This window comes from Phoenix dactylifera, unplaced genomic scaffold, assembly GCF_009389715.1.
Source record: "Phoenix dactylifera cultivar Barhee BC4 unplaced genomic scaffold, palm_55x_up_171113_PBpolish2nd_filt_p 000366F, whole genome shotgun sequence".
Taxonomy (NCBI): domain Eukaryota; kingdom Viridiplantae; phylum Streptophyta; class Magnoliopsida; order Arecales; family Arecaceae; genus Phoenix; species Phoenix dactylifera.
In genome coordinates, this window is record NW_024067820.1 from 175,961 (window position 1) to 196,650 (window position 20,690).

Consider the following 20,690-nt stretch of genomic DNA (forward strand, 5'->3'; position numbering starts at 1 on the left):
TCTTTCAGAAACCGGCAAAATCATTCCCAATTTTCATCACATTCTGTATCTACAACACCATAAGCTATAGGAAACATATCATCATTTCCATCTTTCGAAGTGGCTCCAAGCAATACACCTCCATCCTTATGCTTTATAAATGTGCCATCCATAAAAATCAGAGGATGACATCCTTTTATGAAACCCATTAGTGAAGCATGAAAACAAATGAATAGACGTCTGAATCGACCATCAATTGTTTCATACTCTGCAATGCTGCCGGGGTTGGTCTGACGAATGGCATCGCAATACCAGCGAATCCGTTCATAAGATAGCCGGCTGTTACCATAAAGATCCATCATGGCCATCTCCTTACCACGCCAAGCTTGATGATACGGCAATTCAACACCATTTTGTCGTCGAATATCCTTTACAATATCACTCGGCTTATATAACGGCATATCTTGAAGTCGATCTTTAACAATTTTGGAAACCCAACGTTTTGAAGCCTTTGGATGAGACCGCACTTGCAATCCTCCTCCACATGTGTGGTTACAGTGCATTTTTTTAATTGCAAACTTTTCACCATTCCCAAGGCGAGAAGCATGAATACGCCATTCGCAACCTTCATAAACACATTCTACAGTAACTCGATCACGATCGTTCTTCACGAAGACAAAATCCCTGCAATTTGCAATGCAATAGTTGCGAATGGTGTCACGTAGAGTTTCCACATTCATGAACTCCTGACCAACACCCTCTATACTATTTTTCCAATCATCCAACGAATTTTTTTGACTTGCTTCCTCTTCAATTGCGGCTCTTGTTTCTTCAACAACTTGACCAAAACTACTTGAGCTACCCTTCGAAATATTTTTCCCTCTCGAACTGATTTCAGCACAATGCGATGAGCCACTGTTCATACAATAGGATAAACATTATTTTAGCAAACTTAGTAAAATCCGTTGCACAAAACAATATTTAAAAAAGGGAATACCTCTCAATTACCACAGCAGCACCTTCGATCAAGGTTGGAGAATGAGTAACAACCATCTCGATCACCTTGGCATTTAAGTTGACGTGTTTTTCATGCATGTTACGAACATCCTTATCGCTCATAAGCGTAACAAGCATTTTAGACTTGTTTGGAATATAAAACTTAACTTCTATCATTGTAGAAGATAAATGTCTCCACCTTTCAACTATTTCCTTAAAAATTTGATCAAGAATTGTGTCTTTTGAGATGGAAATAATCACAGCTTCGCTACCATAAGAACAAATGGCCATAAAAACAGAGCTACCAGTGTCTTCCGAAGCCATGACAATGGAAAAAAGAGGAGGCAATGAACAGATAATTCCGAATTGCAAACAGACTTAGGAATATAGTGGAGCAGAGTCTCACTACACAGAGAAAGAGGGACTATCAGCATTCTCTCAAACAGGGAACCGGTAAAGAGTAAGATGTAGTCTCAACGTTTTTAGGTCAACACAAAGGCTCGACATCCTCTCTCCCTATCCATCTAGCATCCATCCTAATGGGTGCTTGTCTCTTCCCAGACCAAACAATCTCCATTGGCAAAGACAAAACAGAGAAGAACGGAGACAAAACGCATACCCTGTTGCGGCCTATTTTTACACCTTTTTTCCGTCTCAAAATCTTCCTCGAAAGCCATCTTCGGTAAACACCTTCCGTGGGATCACCAGGGGCATCCACGCTTAAGGTCTGCAAGTGGGATTTTTACTTCGGAGCATCTTCGGTAGACAAAAACAGAGTGTCTTCCGGTTAGAAAACAGAACGCGGGTACCTATTTTTTTCCTGCTTCCGGTAGCATGGGGGTACTTAAGTAACCTGGGGGCACTTTGGGTACTATATTTTAAAGCAAACAGTAACTTAGGGACCGGGAATTAAAGATCCATGAAGCGGTGGACCAGAAGTTTTATTTTGGGTCAACCGGGACCTCCTGTTACAGCGGGGTCTTTGGAGGGATGGGAAAGTAATTTCCCGGAGTGTAAAACCACTCGCTGTACAAAGCGCCCTAGTTAGCCCTGCAATGGTAAAGAGTTTATGGAACTAGCTAATAGGTTATCAGTTGGCTTATTGTTTACCTTGTGGGATAAAATATTATTCTCTCTGCAAATTTTTATATTGGTTTCCTTGCACCAGCTTGCAATTAGAGCCAATTATGTAACTTTCCATGCATATATAATTTACTATTCTATCTGCTTATAATTACTTTCTCTCTCTTCCTCTCTCTTGCTTTCTCTCTCTTGATTAATGATCAGATACATTGATTGATCGAGGTTGACTTGTGCTATTGGCAACCAAATCTAGACCCCCTAATTGAAACCAAACTGAGATTCTCTCTCGTCTCCATCTTTCTCTCCCTACTCTCTCTCTAGGGTAGTTGGATATAGTAGGAACTCTTCATAATGATTTTGAATTGACCCAGATGAAGAATTCTAATCTAAGGTCGCTGGGCGACGTGTCAGCTCCTGGCCCTGCAAAATACTGTAAGATTTGAATTGCTCCGATTTTGTTGAATCACTTGTGCCCTAATCCCAAATATGATACAATGAATTTTACTTTGATCGAATTATGAGACATTGTAAGTTGAGTTAGTTGATGAAATAAAGATTGCCTATTATTAGTTTAAATTATTTTGCTGCATATTGATTATATTAGGTTGAGATGTCTTGCACGCTCATGGAGAGAGCTCCCTATAAGTGTGCGGCGGTTGCCACGACTCTCGACTCGCGATCTCGGATTGAGGGCGTGACAAATATGGTCTATAAAATTTTATGATCCTTTATCGAGATCGGAGTCCGAGCAGCATGAGGCCCTTCTACCGGCTTGTTGATACTCGGAGATGGAAGCTCATTGATAATGCCAACTTCACCATCAGATCCTCCTACAAGTCCATCAATCAATGTGGAGTCCTCTGGCCATTCTATAAAGCAATTTGGAAAGCGGCACTGCATGAGAAAGTTGGCAATGAAAAATATATCACATACGGGGGAAGTTTTGGCTACAAAAAAAAAAAAAAAAGGCTAGGCAAGAACATCTCCGTGTGCATTATGGGGCTAACTCTGAAACTATATGACATCTTCTAATCAAATGCTCATTTGCAAGAAGTCTATCGTTTATAGTGAAAACTCAGCTCAAGATGTTAGAGACCAATGGACCTCTTGGAGACGGATGAGAATCACAAAAACCTTTAGAAGTGGATGGGATCAGTTATCTACAGCGATTAGCTGGCACATCTGGTTGATGAGAAATTCCCGCATATTTCTCCACAGGAATTCTTCCATTAATTCGGTTCTTCGCAAGGCTTTGCGAACATTCATTCATTGGAGGACTATCTATCAGTCACGGAAAAGCAAATGAGAGCCCCCGGGCCAATCACAATCTTCTCCGACCTCTGTTGCCGGACAGCCACCGGAATTCCACTGATATCGGTCCTTGTGCCCTCTGAATTTTATTGTTTTATGTTGTTCTACCTGCTGATTACAGAGACCGATTTCCACCCTTCTGTTAACAGAGCAACTATCGGGCTCTGGTAAACTGTATGTTCTTGTGACCTCTAAATTCTTCTCACAATACATGCATGGGGAAAGCAATTCGCTTCCTCCATTTTCCATCAAAAAAGATGATCCAATTGCATGAAGGTGAACCCAGCTAGAAATTTTTGATCCCTCAATGAATGTTAGATAAGAAGCGGAAGGGCAAGCGATCGTTGTTTCTTGGAGGAGATAATAACATTTCTACTTGCCATTCTCTTTGAAGTCTCACTAGAACCTCTTACATTCTAAGAAACGATGATCATATAGCCGTTAATGTCGCAATAGGGTTCAAGCACTATGAGACTTCAAGCTGATTTCAACTTCATCCTCACAAACCACCATCTGTCCCTTCCTAGGTAGCTGCCTTCTCTTTCTCTAAAGCCGCTACTTTTTCGGAAAAGGAAAGCCCACAAGCTTTACCCCGATCCAGGAGTAATTAGCGGAGAACTGAATGAAGAAGTAGGAAAGGGTTCTGTGTCTCAACGACAACTTCTCTAGCTTGTTTTTTCTTCCCTCTTGATGGAGTAGGAATGGAGTTATTCGATGACCTGCTAAGATCTCTCATACTCGAGAAACAACCACAGCTGCAATCGCAATTTTGTGCAAGAGCATGACATAATATTCACTCAAAAAACATTACTAACTTGTGAAACCTTATTAGCAAAAGAACCATCAACCATAAACATCTTCTCTGCCTTCCCCAAATTCCTATCATTTTCTTCACTGCTTAGCCAAAATAAAACATAACCTGATCAAACCCTTTATGATTTCCACATAATTTTAGCCCAACGATCAGATTCAGATAATTCACTTATAAGACAATCCAAGTCCAAGTCCTTGAGCAAGATGGGACATGTTTACAACCAACCCATCTTTGTTTCATAGTTACAAGAATCTACCATGCCAAACCAAAAACACAAAAACCATCAAGGAAGGATTTCTAAACCCCGGCGCGCTCTCTCGCGAAGCATCCTCGCGAGAGCTCGGGACTGCGGCGAGTCGGGATCTCCCCTCTCCCTGGCCGCCTGGAACATCGCCTCCGCTCTTTGCAGCGCCGCGTCCACCGTGTCCTCCTCCATTAATCCCCTGCCCCCCTCGCCGCCCCCCACGTCGTCCCTCGCCCCGCCGTCCCACGCCTGGTTTATCGGCTTCCTCGTGTCCATGAATTCGATCTCCGAGAGTGGCGACGGCTTGTGCCCCTTGTAATACGCCGCGTACTCCTCCTCTTCCTCCTCCTTGACTTGAGCTCCAAAACTGCCGACGCTGTCGCCTCTGCCGGCGAGCGGGCTGCCGTCGGCCCCGACGCAGGTGGCGTCCTCGAGGAGGGCGCGGCCCGGCGCCGCCGCGTGGGACCACCGGCGCTTTTGCTGGAAGGAGGGGTCACCGGGTCGGCCCACCTCGTGGCTCTCGAGCTTTGGGGAGGGAGCGAAGGGCGGGATGTTGTCGGTGGTTGGTGGGGCTTCGATGTCTGGCTGTCGTTCTCGTCGTTGTTTCTCTTCGGCGGCGGCGGCGGCCTTCGCCGCCTCTTCCGCGTCGTCTTCCTGGGGGTCTTGCGAGTGGACGGCGGTGTCGGCGGGTCCGGCGGTTGCGGTCGAGGCACGTGCAAGGGGGAGGAGGCACGTGCGCGTGGCGGGGAGGAGGCGGAGGGCTCGAATCACTGCTATCGACTGCATTTTTTCTCGTTGCTGCTTTTGACTTCCGACAGCCAGATGGTGTGCTCAAAACTGGGCATCGGTAGAGGAGGGAGATATTTCACAGAGAAAGAAGGAGATGAGCACAAGGCATAAGAAAGGGGTTTCAGCCTAGAACACTCTAGAGAGCACATGAAGGGACACGTGTGGGTTCTAGCACTGGCTAGAACGCTTGAACACGATGTCGTGGCGCTGCACGAAGGACCATCTGGATCTAGTTGTTTCTGGAATATTTAGATACGCTTCGTATCTATATCCATATCTACAGCAAGAATAAAAAAGCGAAAGGAAATTTTTGCCTTTACCCGTCATGGTAGCTACTTCTCGGTCCGGCTAGGATGAGACGATCTCCGTTTCAAAAATATTTTAACAGTTCTAAAAATATCACCCGACGGGTCGCATGACTGGTGTGGTGTCTCATCATCATTAGCAAGCAACGATCACATCTTTAAAAAAAATTGCTTAGAGGTTTTTTTTTTATTATTATTATTTTATTTTATATAAATATTTAAGATGTAGCTGATGTATTGTTGATGTGGAATTAAATACTCATAGTGTTATCTGTGCCTCGACTGTTCCAAGTCCAAAGTAGCTGATCATGGTTTTGATTCAGGCTAACAATGGAAAGAAGGGAGCTAACGTGTTTATACTCCATCTGAATCTGAGTTAAAAGGGAAGTGCGGCAACCTTAGTTTCCAAGACCTTGTTCTTGAATTGTAAAAATCAGCCACCTTACCATTCTTTCCTGCACAGGTAAACATCAAAGGAAACATAACTTTTAGTGGGACCTCACAAATCTAATTATCATGCCAGAAGAGGGTTTCACAAATCTAATTATCATCCCAATAACATCGCGCCGTAAACGAGCATATCTGCGGCTTGGTTTCTAATTTCTAAAGAGCTTGGTTTTCTTATGATGAGTAGATTGCAATTGCTCCCTCCACAGGCCTGGCTCCTTGGAGAGGTACCTCGACCCCCACTTGGCTAAAAGAGTGAGGTTGAAGCATTCGAGATTCTACGCCTCAAGACCCCCTTCTTTTTGAAGACACACCGAATCCCGTTTGACCTTGCATGATGGTCTACTGGCTTCTGAATCAAACCACAAAATTGATCTTTTGTGCCTGTCTAATCTTTTAATTACCCACTTAGGCAACTTGAAAATGGATATGTAATAAACTGGAAGGGCTGAAAGCACAGCATTCACCAATGTGAGTCTCCCTCCGAAGGAGGTGAACCAATCTTGCTTTCATCTTCTGTGGTGAGGTGAACTAATCTGATTTAGAGGGTTTTCCTCTTCCAAAAGGTAGACCCAAGTAGTGAGATGGAGTCGGGGCAGAAAAGCAATCAAGCCATTTTGCACAAGATTCGTCATCAAAAGAGCCACCACCGCTAGGAGAAATGGAACTCTTCTTATAATTGATAAGAAGGCTAGAAATCAATTCAAAACAATAAAAGATAATCTTCAGTACCGCCAAATAATCTTTCTCACCACCAAACCATGGGTTACTTTTAGGCCTTTAAAGGTCTTTGCACGTACAGCTCTTTCAAACATTCTACATAAAGGATCAACTGCAAGATTAATGAGAAAGAATGAAGGAGGGTCTCCTTGCCTTAGACCATGCCTTCAGAGGATCCAATTACCCAGCTCACCATTGATGTTCGCTGCTGTCACAAGATTGGAGAATGTTATCCATCCAAGCTATCCATTTTGGAAGGAAATCCCTATTGGAGAGAACCTTCATCAAATAACTATGCACCACTCTGTCAAAGGTCTTGGAAAAATCTAATGTGCACACAATGGCACTGTCTTTAAATTTTCTAGAATAGAACAATATTTTATTTGCACTCAGGAGATTATCCAGTATGGATGTACCTTTGATGAAAGGAGTTTGGGACGGGTCTATCAAATCCTCTATGAAAGGTTGAAGCCGAGCCGCCAACACTTCAGAAAAGATCTTAATACAGCTATGGATCAAACTAATAAGGTGATAATCAAAGGGGACTCTAGCTTCATCCTTCTTTGCAACTAAAGCTAGAATGACATTGTTGATCCACTCAAGATTAATGTAGGAATCAAAGAGGTGTTAAGAAATAAGAAAGATATCATGACTAACTACATCCCAAAAATGCTGGAAAAAATACATTGAGAACCCATCAAGCCCTGCACTTTTGTCGTGCCCCGAACTCAACACTCATATCGGCCGCGTGATACGGCACACACTCTCTAGAAAGATGCCCTATAGAATATGCAAGGCATGACATTTTATTACAACCTCAATATCATTGAATGATAATGATCTCAATTCATAGCTAATAACAAAATATGTATAATTACAAAATAAAAACATCCGACCGGTATCAGTGATGCATCTATTCATCCTTTCACACATGATCCCAACCACAGCCAAGTACCAAACATCCTGTGACTCTAAAAGAAAAAAGAAAAGAGGTGGTGTGAGCTTTACAGCCTAGTAAAAACCCCCATATTTCTTACACCAACACAATAATATAAGTTTGAAAATAGCAAAAAATCATTACACACATTATGAAATCGCAATCGACTATTAGCAATGCTCAAATAAATAGAATACATATATACATCAAATATTAATAGAAATTCAACCACTCAAGAGTGACATTAATACAATATTTTATAAATTTTCAATAGTATTTTCAAGCAATTTTTCATTCCATTCCTTTTTAACCTGATTCGAATCCAAAATCAATTATTTTTTCGACTTTGGGCCAAATTTCGATCTCATTTTCCGCCCCTGACGAGGCAATCAAGATGTCATATTTTTTTACCCATAATAGGATAATCAATAGTGCCACATTTTCAGTCTGTGATGAGACAATCGATGATAATGAGATCAGTCCAAAATTTTTATTCATTCAATCAAGTTTACATCCACATTTTTTTTTATTTTCGAATTTAAACTAACCACAGTCATGTTTTCTGCTTGTGATGAGACAATCGATAGATGTCACATTTCTAGCCTATGACGGGACAATCAATAAGTGTCATGTTTTTCATCCATAACAGAGTAATCTATATAACATGGTTAGTTTAGAGCACTATATCCTTTAGTCTAATGGTGCAAATATAAGCTATACTCATATATGCATCCATTATACTATCAATCACAAACACGCAAGATCAAAACATAATTTAATATAGAAACCATCATAGAAGAATTTTTGCATCTTATTTATCTTGATCATTAGTATATCACACACACACACACACACATATATATATATATATATATATATGTGTGTGTGTGTGTGTGTGTGTACACAAAATATCTATAAATATATAGGTAGGTATACACGGATTCTTACCTTTAACCCGACAACCCAAATAAACTAATCACATATCCATATTGCGATCTACGAACCGAAGTGCGCAGAACTCTGCTTAAAATCCTCTTGCCTAAAAGATAGTTCTCATACAAAACCAAATTAACATTACAAATTATCCAAGATAATCGACAACTCAAAATCATCTACTGGTCTACTAAAGGGTCCACCATTACGTAATAACTTAGACTATCCACTGACTCCCTTCCACCTAAAAATTCTCTGAATTAACTAGAGGGAGAACACCAAGATAGAGAGAGAAAAGAGAAAGAAAGAAGCAAGAGAAAGAACAAGAGGAAAGATAAGCTAGAGAGGGGGAGAGAAAAGAAAAGAGAGAACTGTGAGTCTCTCTCTCTCTTCTTCCCAAAATGGAGGAAACTACCTCGAGCGGCAGCGGTTGCTAGTGGGCTGTGCCTCTTAGTGGCTAGCGACTCACGGTGGTGCCGGCGGCGTGCCACACCTGGTGGCGGCCGGCAAAATCAAAACAAAACAACATGAAACAGGAGAGGCCCTGTTTACCATCAATTCGTTAACTCGCCATCCAGATTCAAGGTGGAGATGGTGGCCCAAATATGGGAAAAAGGAAAAGAGGAAGCCTGATAACCATACCTTGTGTCACGCCCCGAACCCGGGGCCCGGGGCGCGAGCAGACGCCGCGCACCTGCAGGGCGGACCCCGCAGGCATGCAAGGCAGATGAATCAGATTCCACATCAATAGCTAAACAAAGATAAATTCCAACTTTCAATTCAAATGTCCATATATACATAAGTCAAAAGAAAAAGTCAATATCTACTAGCTAACTACATCATGATCACTCCACCCCGTAATCCCCATAGTCACATATCATCACCTGTAAAAAATGTAAATAGTAGGAGTGAGCTAACAGCTCAGTAGGCAACATCATGCAATAAAGTCGTCATATAACATGTCATGATGCATATAAAAAGCAGCTAAAACTCATGAATTCAAAAATTCACACGACAATCCGTAAACCCGATCCGAGACTCAAAATAACTCCACCGCATGACTACGGCCACATCACCCAGTGGCATGGTTACACCGAAGTGCCAATACAACTCTCCGAAGAGCCGCTCCACTGAGCCAATGCACCATTGTGCCGCACCCCCTGGTGCCAAACTCACGCTCCACTGAGCCGCTCCGAAGAGCAAAACGCACCCCTGTGCCGCCACTATTTTATCACCGGTGGTCGCGGTGTCGGAACTAGTTCCTCAGTACAAGTCGACAGGGCCAACGTATCATCCCATTGGCGGGGCCTAGACTATAGTCACGCGGATTTTAAAAATCAATAATCAACTTTCCAAATCAAGTCATGATCATACTCCCAATAGTAAAGTACATAACAGTTTATGAAATTAAATACTTAATTTTAATTCTAATACATAATGCCAATAATAATCATAACATCCATATATGCAAGATACATGTTAAAATTCTACTTTAAAGCAATAGGTCACCTACCTGGGTTCGCTCAAAAATTCCTGCCACAGATATCACGAACCCCTGGTTAAACATAAATATTAATTATTTAATTAATTTAGAAACATAATTTAAACTAATTCCAACCCCTTAAATTCCTAAGTTCAAAGATCCAAGAATGGGTCCCCAAAATCAAGCATAGACCCTAAGAATAAATAGACTAAATCCCAAAAATCAGAATCCTTTAACCCAAAACCAATTGTGGCCCAACTGAACCAAACCAGATTACAGGTCCAGATCAGATCTCGGGCCCAAACCAACCCAGCCCACAGATCCAATCAGGCCCAACTCAGCCCAAAAACAGTTTCCTAGCCCAACCCAAACCAGGTCTGATCAGACCATAACAAAACCCATTCATGAAATAGGTGGAACCGGTTCACAATATAAACCCGGTTCAAGATCTGGTTCCCAAATAAAGCACGGATTCCAAAGCGAGGAAAAACACCCAGGCCGAATAAAGAAGAAGAAGAAGAAGAAGAAGAAGAGAAGAAGAAGAAGAAGAAGAAGAAGAAGAGGGAAAGGAAGAGGGGGGGGGTGGCTGGTGGCTCCGGTCGGCCCTCGGCGGCCGACCGTGGCCCTCGGCGGCGGCGCTCGGCCCGCCGCCGTCGACCATCCCACTGTCACAAGCCGAGCGGAGGAAGAAGAAGAGAAGAAGGAGAGGAAGAAAGGGAGGAAAGAGAGGGAGACCGGGGCTGGAAGCCCGGCCCCCGTTCACCCACCTCCGGCCGAACTCGTTTCGGCCGGATTGACCCCGGCCGGCCACCGTCGGCCGGCCGAATTCCATTAAAAATTTTCCAAAAACAGGGGATGAAAACCGGTTGTCATCCCTCTTTTCTCTCCCCTTAAATCCCCAAAAAAAACAATAAATAGATTGCCTTTCTCACCTCTAGTCGTCGGCGTGGTTCCCCGGCGGCGATGGCGGCTCCGGTAGCGGCGGCGGCTCCGGCGACGGCAGCGGCTCTCAAGGAAGGAGAAAGAGAAGGAATGGGGCTCTCAGAGAAGAGAAAGAGAGGGAGAGAGAGAGATAGAGAGGGAGAGAGAAGAGGGGAAGAGGGAAGAGGGAAGAGGGAAAAGGGGGGGGGGGGTGTGCGGAGATCCCGCTGGCCGTTCGGCCGGCGTGGTCTTCGTGGGGAGACCACAAAGAGAAAACTGAAGTCGGCATCCATTGCCGACTTCAGTTCTTTGGGCCCAATAACGGGCCCAAATTCAGATCCTTACACTCTAACCAACTAAAAAAAAATTTCGTCCTCGAAATTAAAACATACCTCAATCCGAGAACAAGGCAGGAAACTTCTCTCTCATCTCCTCTTCCAGCTCCCAAGTAGCTTCTCTCTCACTGTGATTGCTCCACTGCACCTTTACATAAGGAATCGTGCGCCTCCTCAAAATTTGGTCCTTCCTATCCACTATACGGATAGGCTGCTCAACATAAGAAAGATCTGCGCGGAGCTGCAAAGGTGCCACTTCAATCACATGACTGGGATCAGCAATATACCTCCTCAACATAGAGACATGAAAAACAGAATGAACCCCCGATAAGGCAGGTGGAAGTACCAGCTTATAAGCAACAACTCCAACTCTCTCAAGAATCTCGAATGGTCCCACATATCTCGGGCTGAGCTTACCCCGAACTCCAAATCGCATTACCCCTTTAGAAGGGGACACTCTGAAAAAACATGATCTCCGATTTGGAATTCCAGATCTCGCCTCCTGATATCAGCATAACTCTTCTGTCTGCTCTGAGCTGCCCGAAGTCGTTCTCTGATCAGCTGAACCTTCTCCACTGTCTGCTGAATAATCTCTGGACCCAGAATTTTTCTCTCCCCCACATCATCCCAACAGATAGGTGATCTACACTTCCTACCATACAACGCCTCATAAGGAGCCATCTGAATACTTGCCTGGTAGCTATTGTTATAAGCAAACTCTACCAACGGCAAATGATGATCCCAAGAACCCCTCATGTCAATAGAACAGGCTCTCAGCATATCCTCCAGAATCTGAATGGTCCTCTCGGACTGCCCATCTGTCTGTGGATGAAAAGCTGTACTGAAGCTAAGAGTGGTCCCCAAAGCTTTGTGCAAACTGCCCCAAAAATGAGCCACAAATCGGGAGTCTCTGTCAGACACTATAGATACTGAAACTCCATGCAGCCGCACGATCTGCTCAATGTACAACTCTGCAAATCTCTCTAGTGTCATCCCAGTCTTAAATGCTAGGAAATATGCTGATTTGGTCAATCTGTCTACAATCACCCAGACTGAATCATTACCTCTGAGGGTACGAGGTAACCCTGACACAAAATCCATAGTAATATGCTCCCACTTCCACTCTGGGATCGGCAGGGGCTGAAGCATACTAGCTGGTCTCTGATGCTCAATCTTAACTTGCTGACAAGTTAAGCATTGAGATACAAATTGGGCAATCTCTCTCTTCATATTGTTCCACCAGAACACAACTTTCAGATTTCTATACATTTTTGTACTACCAGGATGCACTGTATATTCCGTACTGTGAGCCTCCTCCATGATTTCCTTCTTCAAACTAGGATCATCTGGAACACAAACTCTGCCAATGAACCTCAATGAGCCATCCTCATGTATATGAAAATCAGGCTGAGATCCAGACTCAACATCTTTCTTGATCTTCTGAAGTCGAGAGTCATCCTCTTGCGCTGCCTTAATTCTGTCAATGAGTGTAGGCTGGACTCGCAAGTTTGCCAACTTCAAGGTAGCATCCTGCAGATATACCTCTATTTCTGCCCTCCTCAGATCCTCCAGGATATTTCTCTGAGTAGTAATCAAGGCTGCAACATTTCCTGAAGATTTTCTACTTAGAGCATCTGCTACCACATTTGCCTTCCCAGGGTGATAATGTATAGATAAATCATAATCTTTCAGTAATTCCAGCCACCTTCTCTGTCTCATGTTCAGCTCCTTCTGAGTGAAAAGATATTTCAGACTTTTGTGATCAGTGAATACCTGGCATGTCTCTCCATACAAATAATGTCTCCAAATCTTTAAGACAAACACCACAGCTGCAAGCTCAAGATCATGAGTGGGATAATTCTCTTCATAGGGCTTGAGCTGTCGGGAGGCATAAGCAATAACTTTTCCATTCTGCATTAGTACACAACCCAAACCCTTCTTGGAAGCATCACTGTAAATGGTAAAATCAGTACCAGTAACTGGTAGGGTCAGAATAGGTGCTGATACTAGACGGTGTTTCAATTCCGTGAAGCTTTTCTCACACTGATCCGACCATTCAAACTTCACTCCTTTGCGAGTGAGTCGAGTCAGGGGTCCGGCAATACTAGAGAAGCCCTCCACAAACCTTCTGTAATAACCGGCTAGTCCAAGGAAACTGCGAATCTCAGACACATTACTCGGTCTGCTCCAGTCAACCACAGCTTCAATCTTCTTTGGGTCAACCATAATTCCATCCTTAGAGATAACATGCCCCAAAAACATCACCCTGTCCAACCAAAATTCACATTTCTTTAATTTGCCATACAACTGATTCTGCCTCAGAGTCTCCAAAACAATCTTCAAGTGGTGTTCATGCTCTGCCTGACTCCTTGAATATATCAGAATATCATCAATAAATACTATCACAAATTTATCCAGAAAAGGTTTAAACACTCTGTTCATCAGGTCCATAAATGCTGCTGGTGCATTAGTCAAACCAAAAGGCATCACAAGGAACTCATAGTGTCCATACCTGGTACGGAAAGCAGTCTTGGCTATGTCAGACTCTTTTATTCTCAGCTGATGATATCCAGATCGAAGATCGATTTTGGAAAATACCTGAGCACCTTGAAGCTGGTCAAATAAATCATCGATCCGGGGTAGAGGGTACCTATTCTTAATAGTCACCTTATTGATTTCCCGGTAATCAATACACAGTCTCATGCTACCATCTTTCTTCCTTACAAATAATACTGGAGCACCCCAAGGAGAGACACTAGGTCGAATGAAACCTAGATCCAATAGTTCCTGTAATTGGTCCTTCAGTTCCTTTAGTTCAGCAGGGGCCATTCTATAAGGAGCTTTAGACAAAGGTGCAGTACCAGGGATTATATCAATAGCAAACTCGACATCTCTATCAGGAGGTAAGCCAGGCAGATCATCAGGAAAGACATCAGGGTACTCACTGACTACTGGTATATCCTCAATTCTCTGTTCAGACTGCTCAGAATCTGCAATTGCGGCCATAAAGATGGGAAACTCCTTTCTAAGAGATCTTATGCCCTGCATAGCAGACACTACCTGAGAAGAGACACCCCAGTCATCACCCATAAAACTGAACTCATCAGTACCCGGGATCCGGAAAGTCACCCTCTTCAGAAAACAGTCTATGGTAGCGTGGTATGCAGCCAACCAATCCATACCCAGGATTACATCAAAGTCACGTAAATTCATAACAATCAAATTAGCTCTCAAATCTCTACCCTCAACTAGTACTGGACAGGAAATGCAGATCTGACTAACTGTCATCGTACCCCCAGCTGGAGTACTAATACATAATTCCCTCTCTAAGAAAGAGTAGTGTAAATCGCACTTATGCACATATGAGATGAGATAAAAGAATGCGTAGCACCAGAATCAAATAACACATAAGCATAAGTAGAAGATACCAACAGTGTACCTGTCACTACAGTGTTGGATGCCTGAGCATCCTGCGGGGTCAGTGCATAAACTCGTCCCTGGGTACGAGATCCTCCTCCCCTTTACTGCCTGGGGACAGCTGACTGGGTAGCCTGTACTGGAGTGAAGGAAGTCTGTCGTTGAGGAGCTACAGAAGTCGGTGGCCTCTGCGCGGATCTAGTACGAGGACAACTGGAAATCCTGTGACCCGGCTGACCACACTCGAAACAAACTCCAGAAAAAGTCTGAGTCTGAGGGCACTCAGCTATCCGGTGGCCCTGCTGACCACACCTGAAGCATGCTCCAATACCAGGTCGTGTCTGACGACACTCAACAGCTCTATGTCCAGTCTGGCCACACCTGAAGCACACTCCTGATATCCTCCTGCAATCCGGTGCAGTCCTCCCATATGGAACTCGCTGCCCTGCTCCTGGACGGAACTGCATAGGTCGGCGCAGATGCCGCTCACCGTCAGAATCAAAGTCCCTGGTCCTCTTCAACTTCTCTTTCTGAGCATCCTGTGTCTCCTTCCAGATGATCTCCATATTTTTAGCTCTGTCAACTAGGTCATCATAATCAGTCGAGTGAACAGCAGCTAAACCCTGACGCAGGCGATGCCTCAGTCCTTCCTCAAATCTACTCATCCTAGATTTAGGGTCTTGGACAAGAGATGGTGCAAAACGGGACAACCGATCAAACTCAGCCTCATAGTCCTCCACAGTCATACTCCCCTGAGAGAGGCTCAGAAACTCCCTCTCCAGCTCCCTGATACGACTGGAAGGGAAATACTTGGAGTAGAAGGCCATGCGGAATCCCAGCCAGGTCACAGATCCTGCATCCTGCATCATGGTCCTCTCTACAGACTCCCACCAATGATGAGCCCGGTCCTGAAGCATATAGGTGGCAAATTTGATCTTCTCCTCCTCAGTACAACCCATGGCCCTGAAGGCCTTCTCCATCTCATCTATCCACCATTCGGCCTCTTGGGGATCGGTAGTTCCCTTGAAGGCCGGAGGAGCTAACTTCCTGAACTCTGCTATATTCCTCCCCTGATCTGAAGAACTAGCAGAGGGAAATAGCTGTTGTGGTCCCCTCTGCTGTCGAACTAACCCAACCACCTCTCTAATCAGCTCCATCACCTGGGTCGATCCCCCCATCCTGCTCTCCTGGCCATGATCTGGTCCATCCAGTACTGTCTGATCAGTCTCGTCCCCCTGGACTCTCTCAGTCGGATGGGAAGTGGCTGGATCACTCCCGATAGTCTCGATCAGGCGGCGAGGTGCCACACGTGCACGGCGGGGCGGCATGCTGATACATACACAAATAACACAACATCAGGGTTAAATCTATCCACTGTAAAATCTTCTACCCCACTATCATTTCTTCACATGTGTCCCTATATTCCTAAGTTTTTTTTTTTTTTTTTTTTGAATAACACATCATTAGTGTTGGATCCAACCGCCCATAAGATTTTCTACTCCACTCTCATTTCTTCACATGTGTCCCTATATTCCTAAGTTTTTTTTTTATTTATTATTATATTTATTATGATTCTGTTATAATGTCCCTAGTGATCTTTAACCTATGCTCTGATACCAATAAATCTGTCACGCCCCGAACCCGGGGCCCGGGGCGCGAGCAGACGCCGCGCACCTGCAGGGCGGACCCCGCAGGCACGCAAGGCAGATGAATCAGATTCCACATCAATAGCTAAACAAAGATAAATTCCAACTTTCAATTCAAATGTCCATATATACATAAGTCAAAAGAAAAAGTCAATATCTACTAGCTACTACATCATGATCACTCCACCCCGTAATCCCCATAGTCACATATCATTACCTGTAAAAAATGTAAATAGTAGGAGTGAGCTAACAGCTCAGTAGGCAACATCATGCAATAAAGTCGTCATATAACATGTCATGATGCATATAAAAAGCAGCTAAAACTCATGAATCCAAAAATTCACACGACAATCCGTAAACCCGATCCGAGACTCAAAATAACTCCACCGCATGACTACGGCCACATCACCCAGTGGCATGGTTACACCGAAGTGCCAATACAACTCTCCGAAGAGCCGCTCCACTGAGCCAACGCACCATTGTGCCGCACCCCCTGGTGCCAAACTCACGCTCCACTGAGCCGCTCCGAAGAGCAAAACGCACCCCTGTGCCGCCACTATTCTATCACCGGTGGTCGCGGTGTCGGAACTAGTTCCTCATACAAGTCGACAGGGCCAACGTATCATCCCATTGGCGGGGCCTAGACTATAGTCACGCGGATTTTAAAAATCAATAATCAACTTTCCAAATCAAGTCATGATCATACTCCCAATAGTAAAGTACATAACAGTTTATGAAATTAAATACTTAATTTTAATTCTAATACATAATGCCAATAATAATCATAACATCCATATATGCAAGATACATGTTAAAATTCTACTTTAAAGCAATAGGTCACCTACCTGGGTTCGCTCAAAAATCCCTGCCACAGATATCACGAACCCCTGGTTAAACATAAATATTAATTATTTAATTAATTTAGAAACATAATTTAAACTAATTCCAACCCCTTAAATTCCTAAGTTCAAAGATCCAAGAATGGGTCCCCAAAATCAAGCATAGACCCTAAGAATAAATAGACTAAATCCCAAAAATCAGAATCCTTTAACCCAAAACCAATTGTGGCCCAACACAGATTAGGCCCAACTGAACCAAACCAGATTACAGGTCCAGATCAGATCTCGGGCCCAAACCAACCCAGCCCACAGATCCAATCAGGCCCAACTCAGCCCAAAAACAGTTTCCTAGCCCAACCCAAACCAGGTCTGATCAGACCATAACAAAACTCATTCATGAAATAGGTGGAACCGGTTCACAATATAAACCCGGTTCAAGATCTGGTTCCCAAATAAAGCACGGATTCCAAAGCGAGGAAAAACACCCAGGCCGAATAAAGAAGAAGAAGAAGAAGAAGAAGAGAAGAAGAGGAAGAAGAAGAAGAAGAAGAGGGAAAGGAAGAAGGGGGGGTGGCTGGTGGCTCCGGTCGGCCCTCGGCGGCGGCGCTCGGCCCGCCGCCGTCGGCCATCCCACTGTCACAAGCCGAGCGGAGGAAGAAGAAGAGAAGAAGGAGAGGAAGAAAGGGAGGAAAGAGAGGGAGACCGGGGCTGGAAGCCCGGCCCTCGTTCACCCACCTCCGGCCGAACTCGTTTCGGCCGAATTGACCCCGGCCGGCCACCGTCGGCCGGCCGAATTCCATTAAAAATTTTCCAAAAACAGGGGATGAAAACTGGTTGTCTTTTCATCCCTCTTTTCTCTCCCCTTAAATCCCCAAAAAAAACAATAAATAGATTGCCTTTCTCACCTCTAGTCGTCGGCGTGGTTCCCCGGCGGCGATGGCGGCTCCGGTAGCGGCGGCGGCTCCGGCGGCGGCAGTGGCTCTCAAGGAAGGGGAAGGAGAAGGAATGGGGCTCTCAGAGAAGAGAAAGAGAGTGAGAGAGAGAGATAGAGAGGGAGAGAGAAGAGGGAAAGAGGGAAGAGGGAAGAGGGAAGAGGGGGGGGGGGTGTGCGGAGATCCCGCTGGCCGTTCGGCCGGCGTGGTCTTCGTGGGGAGACCACGAAGAGAAAACTGAAGTCGGCATCCATTGCCGACTTCAGTTCTTTGGGCCCAATAACGGGCCCAAATTCAGATCCTTACACCTTGCCTCTGAGAGCTCTAACGGCCGGATCGATGGTGAAACATTTGAGAAATCCTGATGGAAAATTTGAATTTTTATGGCTCTATTCAAGGATCCTCAAGGTGGATTGCTTGAGAGGGACTTAGGGGTCTGTTTTATTGTTGAAATTGAAGGTTTAGAAGGGAGGACCAATAGATGGAATCGGCGAACGAGATGGACTCTGGTTAGGAGTCCCCTTCCTTGTTCACATGCAGGCCATATGAGCTCGGCTCAAGATGGGCCGGTGAGCCCAATTAATGTGTGGGTCGGGTGCCCACAACTTCTATATATCGCCTTTGAAACTAAATACGGCTTCTTTAATTTCCTCCAAGGTAAAACGGGTTGTCAGGCTACTCAGATCCGGCTAAAGTGAGGAGTAGAGACTGACCCAATCAAGCTCAACAGGTGAATCCGGTGGTTTATCAAAAAATCCTTTGAAGAAGTCAGAGAACATCTTTTTGATACCTTGGGAGTTAGAGACTTTAGTTCTATACCAAACAACTGTAGTAATCCAATTAACCTTTTTGTGATAGGATGCAATCTTATGGAAGAAAGCGGTGATGCTATTACTTTTCTGCCAACCATCTGATTTTAGCTCTCTGCTTCCAATATATTTCTTCTACTCTCTGAATCCTCTCTCAGTGGATGAAAGATTTTGCTCTTCTTCTTTGTAATCCAGTTCCTATATCTGTTTAAGAAGGCATTATTTATTGATCCTTGTTGAGGCTTTAACTTTTGATGCCCATGATTTTAATGCAGTTCCAATCGCCCTAAGTTTTAAAACAAGGTTGATGGCTGCATCCCTCAATTCATCAATGGATGTCCATGCTCTAACAACCACATCTTGAATGCTCTTTTGACACAACCAACTTCTGTCGAATCTGAAGATACCTTTGGAGCGATGATGATTGGAAAGAGAGAGTCAGATAGGAGCATGATCTGCTGGCATAGATCATCCCGTTCAATAGAAATTAAAAATCTGTCCAATTTAGCCATGATCTGTTCAGGTCTTTGATTGCTCCCCATGAATTCCTCCCTTTGAGGGGGAGATGAATGAGGCGACCAACTCTAATGAAGGAGATAAAAGCTTTGGATATCTTGAGAGCCCGAGGATTCCCATTCCTTACATGTACCTTATAAGTGGCACTGAAATCACCGCCAATAATCCAAGGTCCTTTGAAAGTAACTCTGATTTGCTTGAGATCATAGTTAGTAGGCCCATACACAACAGTGAAGCACCAAGGCTCGTTAAGTATTTTGTCCTTCCATAATACGGTAAAGGAGAACCTTCGGAATTCTCTCCTCAACATTTCAAATATAGCACTGTTCCAACCAAGAAGTCACCCTCCTATCGTATCATCCCTATCTCTAGATATCCATTAATTTAACAGACCACTCCAGACCGACCTTACAAGAAAAGATGAGGGGTTCTTCAACGACCATAACTATGAGGACTTGTGCAGAGAAGTAGAATGAGTCCCGACCTCTGCCCCGAGAGAAAGATCCTGATCGTTGTCGTCCCCTGCCTCTGAAAGTGGAGGAAAAACGGCCCCGTCCACGACCACGAACAGAGAGGAGAGCAAAGTTGGCATCAAGGGAAGAGGTCTGCTGGTTCTCTTTGGCTGAGAGGATGAGTTCCTCACTGCATAGTAAGGCATAGAGTTCCTCCAAAGGAATGGAAGAGGATTTGGTTCGAATGGCTGTGGCAAAGGCATCATAAGCTGAAGGCAAACCATTTAAAATGTAGAGAAGCAGATCCTCTGTATCAATCTTTGATCCCGCTCAGCAAGAGCATCCACTTTGAGTCTGAATTCATGTAAGTATTGAGTCATTGAGAGCTCGGATTTCTTCATATTATGAAGTTCATTCTTCAGTTGGATAATGTGAGTTCGGGATGCCGAATTGAAGCGAGTTGCTAAGAGATTCCAGATCTGGTAGCAATGCTCCAAGTGCATAACATGGGGAAGAACAGTGGATGAGATTGTAGAGTTGAGAGCTGTAGCCAAGTACTGATCAGTTAGCAACCAAGTGCTGTAGGCGGAATCTTGGGATGGCGTGCAGATGAGAGAACCATCCAGGAATTCAAAGAACCCGTTGGCCTTGAAGATCCTTGCAATTTGAGATCTCCATGTAAGGTAATTTTCTGTGCTCAGCGGGGTAGAGATGAGAGATTGTATTCGGGTAACAAGAAACTTGAGTTTGGGAGGAATGCTCATGTCTTCAAGTTGCCTCGA

General features: G+C 44.3%; 3 protein-coding genes across 3 annotated transcripts; all 3 read right to left on the reverse strand.

The window, feature by feature from the left end:
* Positions 1-20: 20 nt before the first annotated feature.
* Positions 21-1,299, reverse strand: LOC120105769. Its single transcript, XM_039118502.1, has 2 exons — positions 977-1,299; positions 21-894 (listed from the first exon to the last, which is right to left on the reverse strand). The coding sequence occupies exons 1-2, from the start codon at positions 1,297-1,299 to the stop codon at positions 21-23; spliced, it is 1,197 nt and encodes a 398-aa protein (XP_038974430.1).
* A 2,838-nt stretch (positions 1,300-4,137) lies between these two features.
* LOC103711414 lies at positions 4,138-5,302 on the reverse strand. The gene has a single exon (XM_008797547.4). The coding sequence runs from the start codon at positions 5,211-5,213 to the stop codon at positions 4,467-4,469; it is 747 nt and encodes a 248-aa protein (XP_008795769.2). The 5' UTR covers positions 5,214-5,302; the 3' UTR covers positions 4,138-4,466.
* A 9,516-nt stretch (positions 5,303-14,818) lies between these two features.
* Positions 14,819-16,042, reverse strand: LOC120105770. The gene has a single exon (XM_039118503.1). It carries the CDS (start codon positions 16,040-16,042, stop codon positions 14,819-14,821), a length of 1,224 nt encoding a protein of 407 aa, XP_038974431.1.
* Positions 16,043-20,690: the final 4,648 nt, after the last annotated feature.

What these genes read in the sequence shown, in the direction of transcription:
- LOC120105769 (XM_039118502.1), bottom strand. Translation starts at nt 1,299, where the DNA reads ATGGCTTCGGAAGACACTGGTAGCTCTGTTTTTATGGCCATTTGTTCT. An exon ending in GCTGCTGTGGTAATTGAGAG is followed by an intron (nt 895 to 976) that starts GTATTCCCTTTT and finishes TTGTATGAACAG; the next exon opens with TGGCTCATCGCATTGTGCTG.
- LOC103711414 (XM_008797547.4), bottom strand. Translation starts at nt 5,213, where the DNA reads ATGCAGTCGATAGCAGTGATTCGAGCCCTCCGCCTCCTCCCCGCCACG.
- LOC120105770 (XM_039118503.1), bottom strand. Translation starts at nt 16,042, where the DNA reads ATGCCGCCCCGCCGTGCACGTGTGGCACCTCGCCGCCTGATCGAGACT.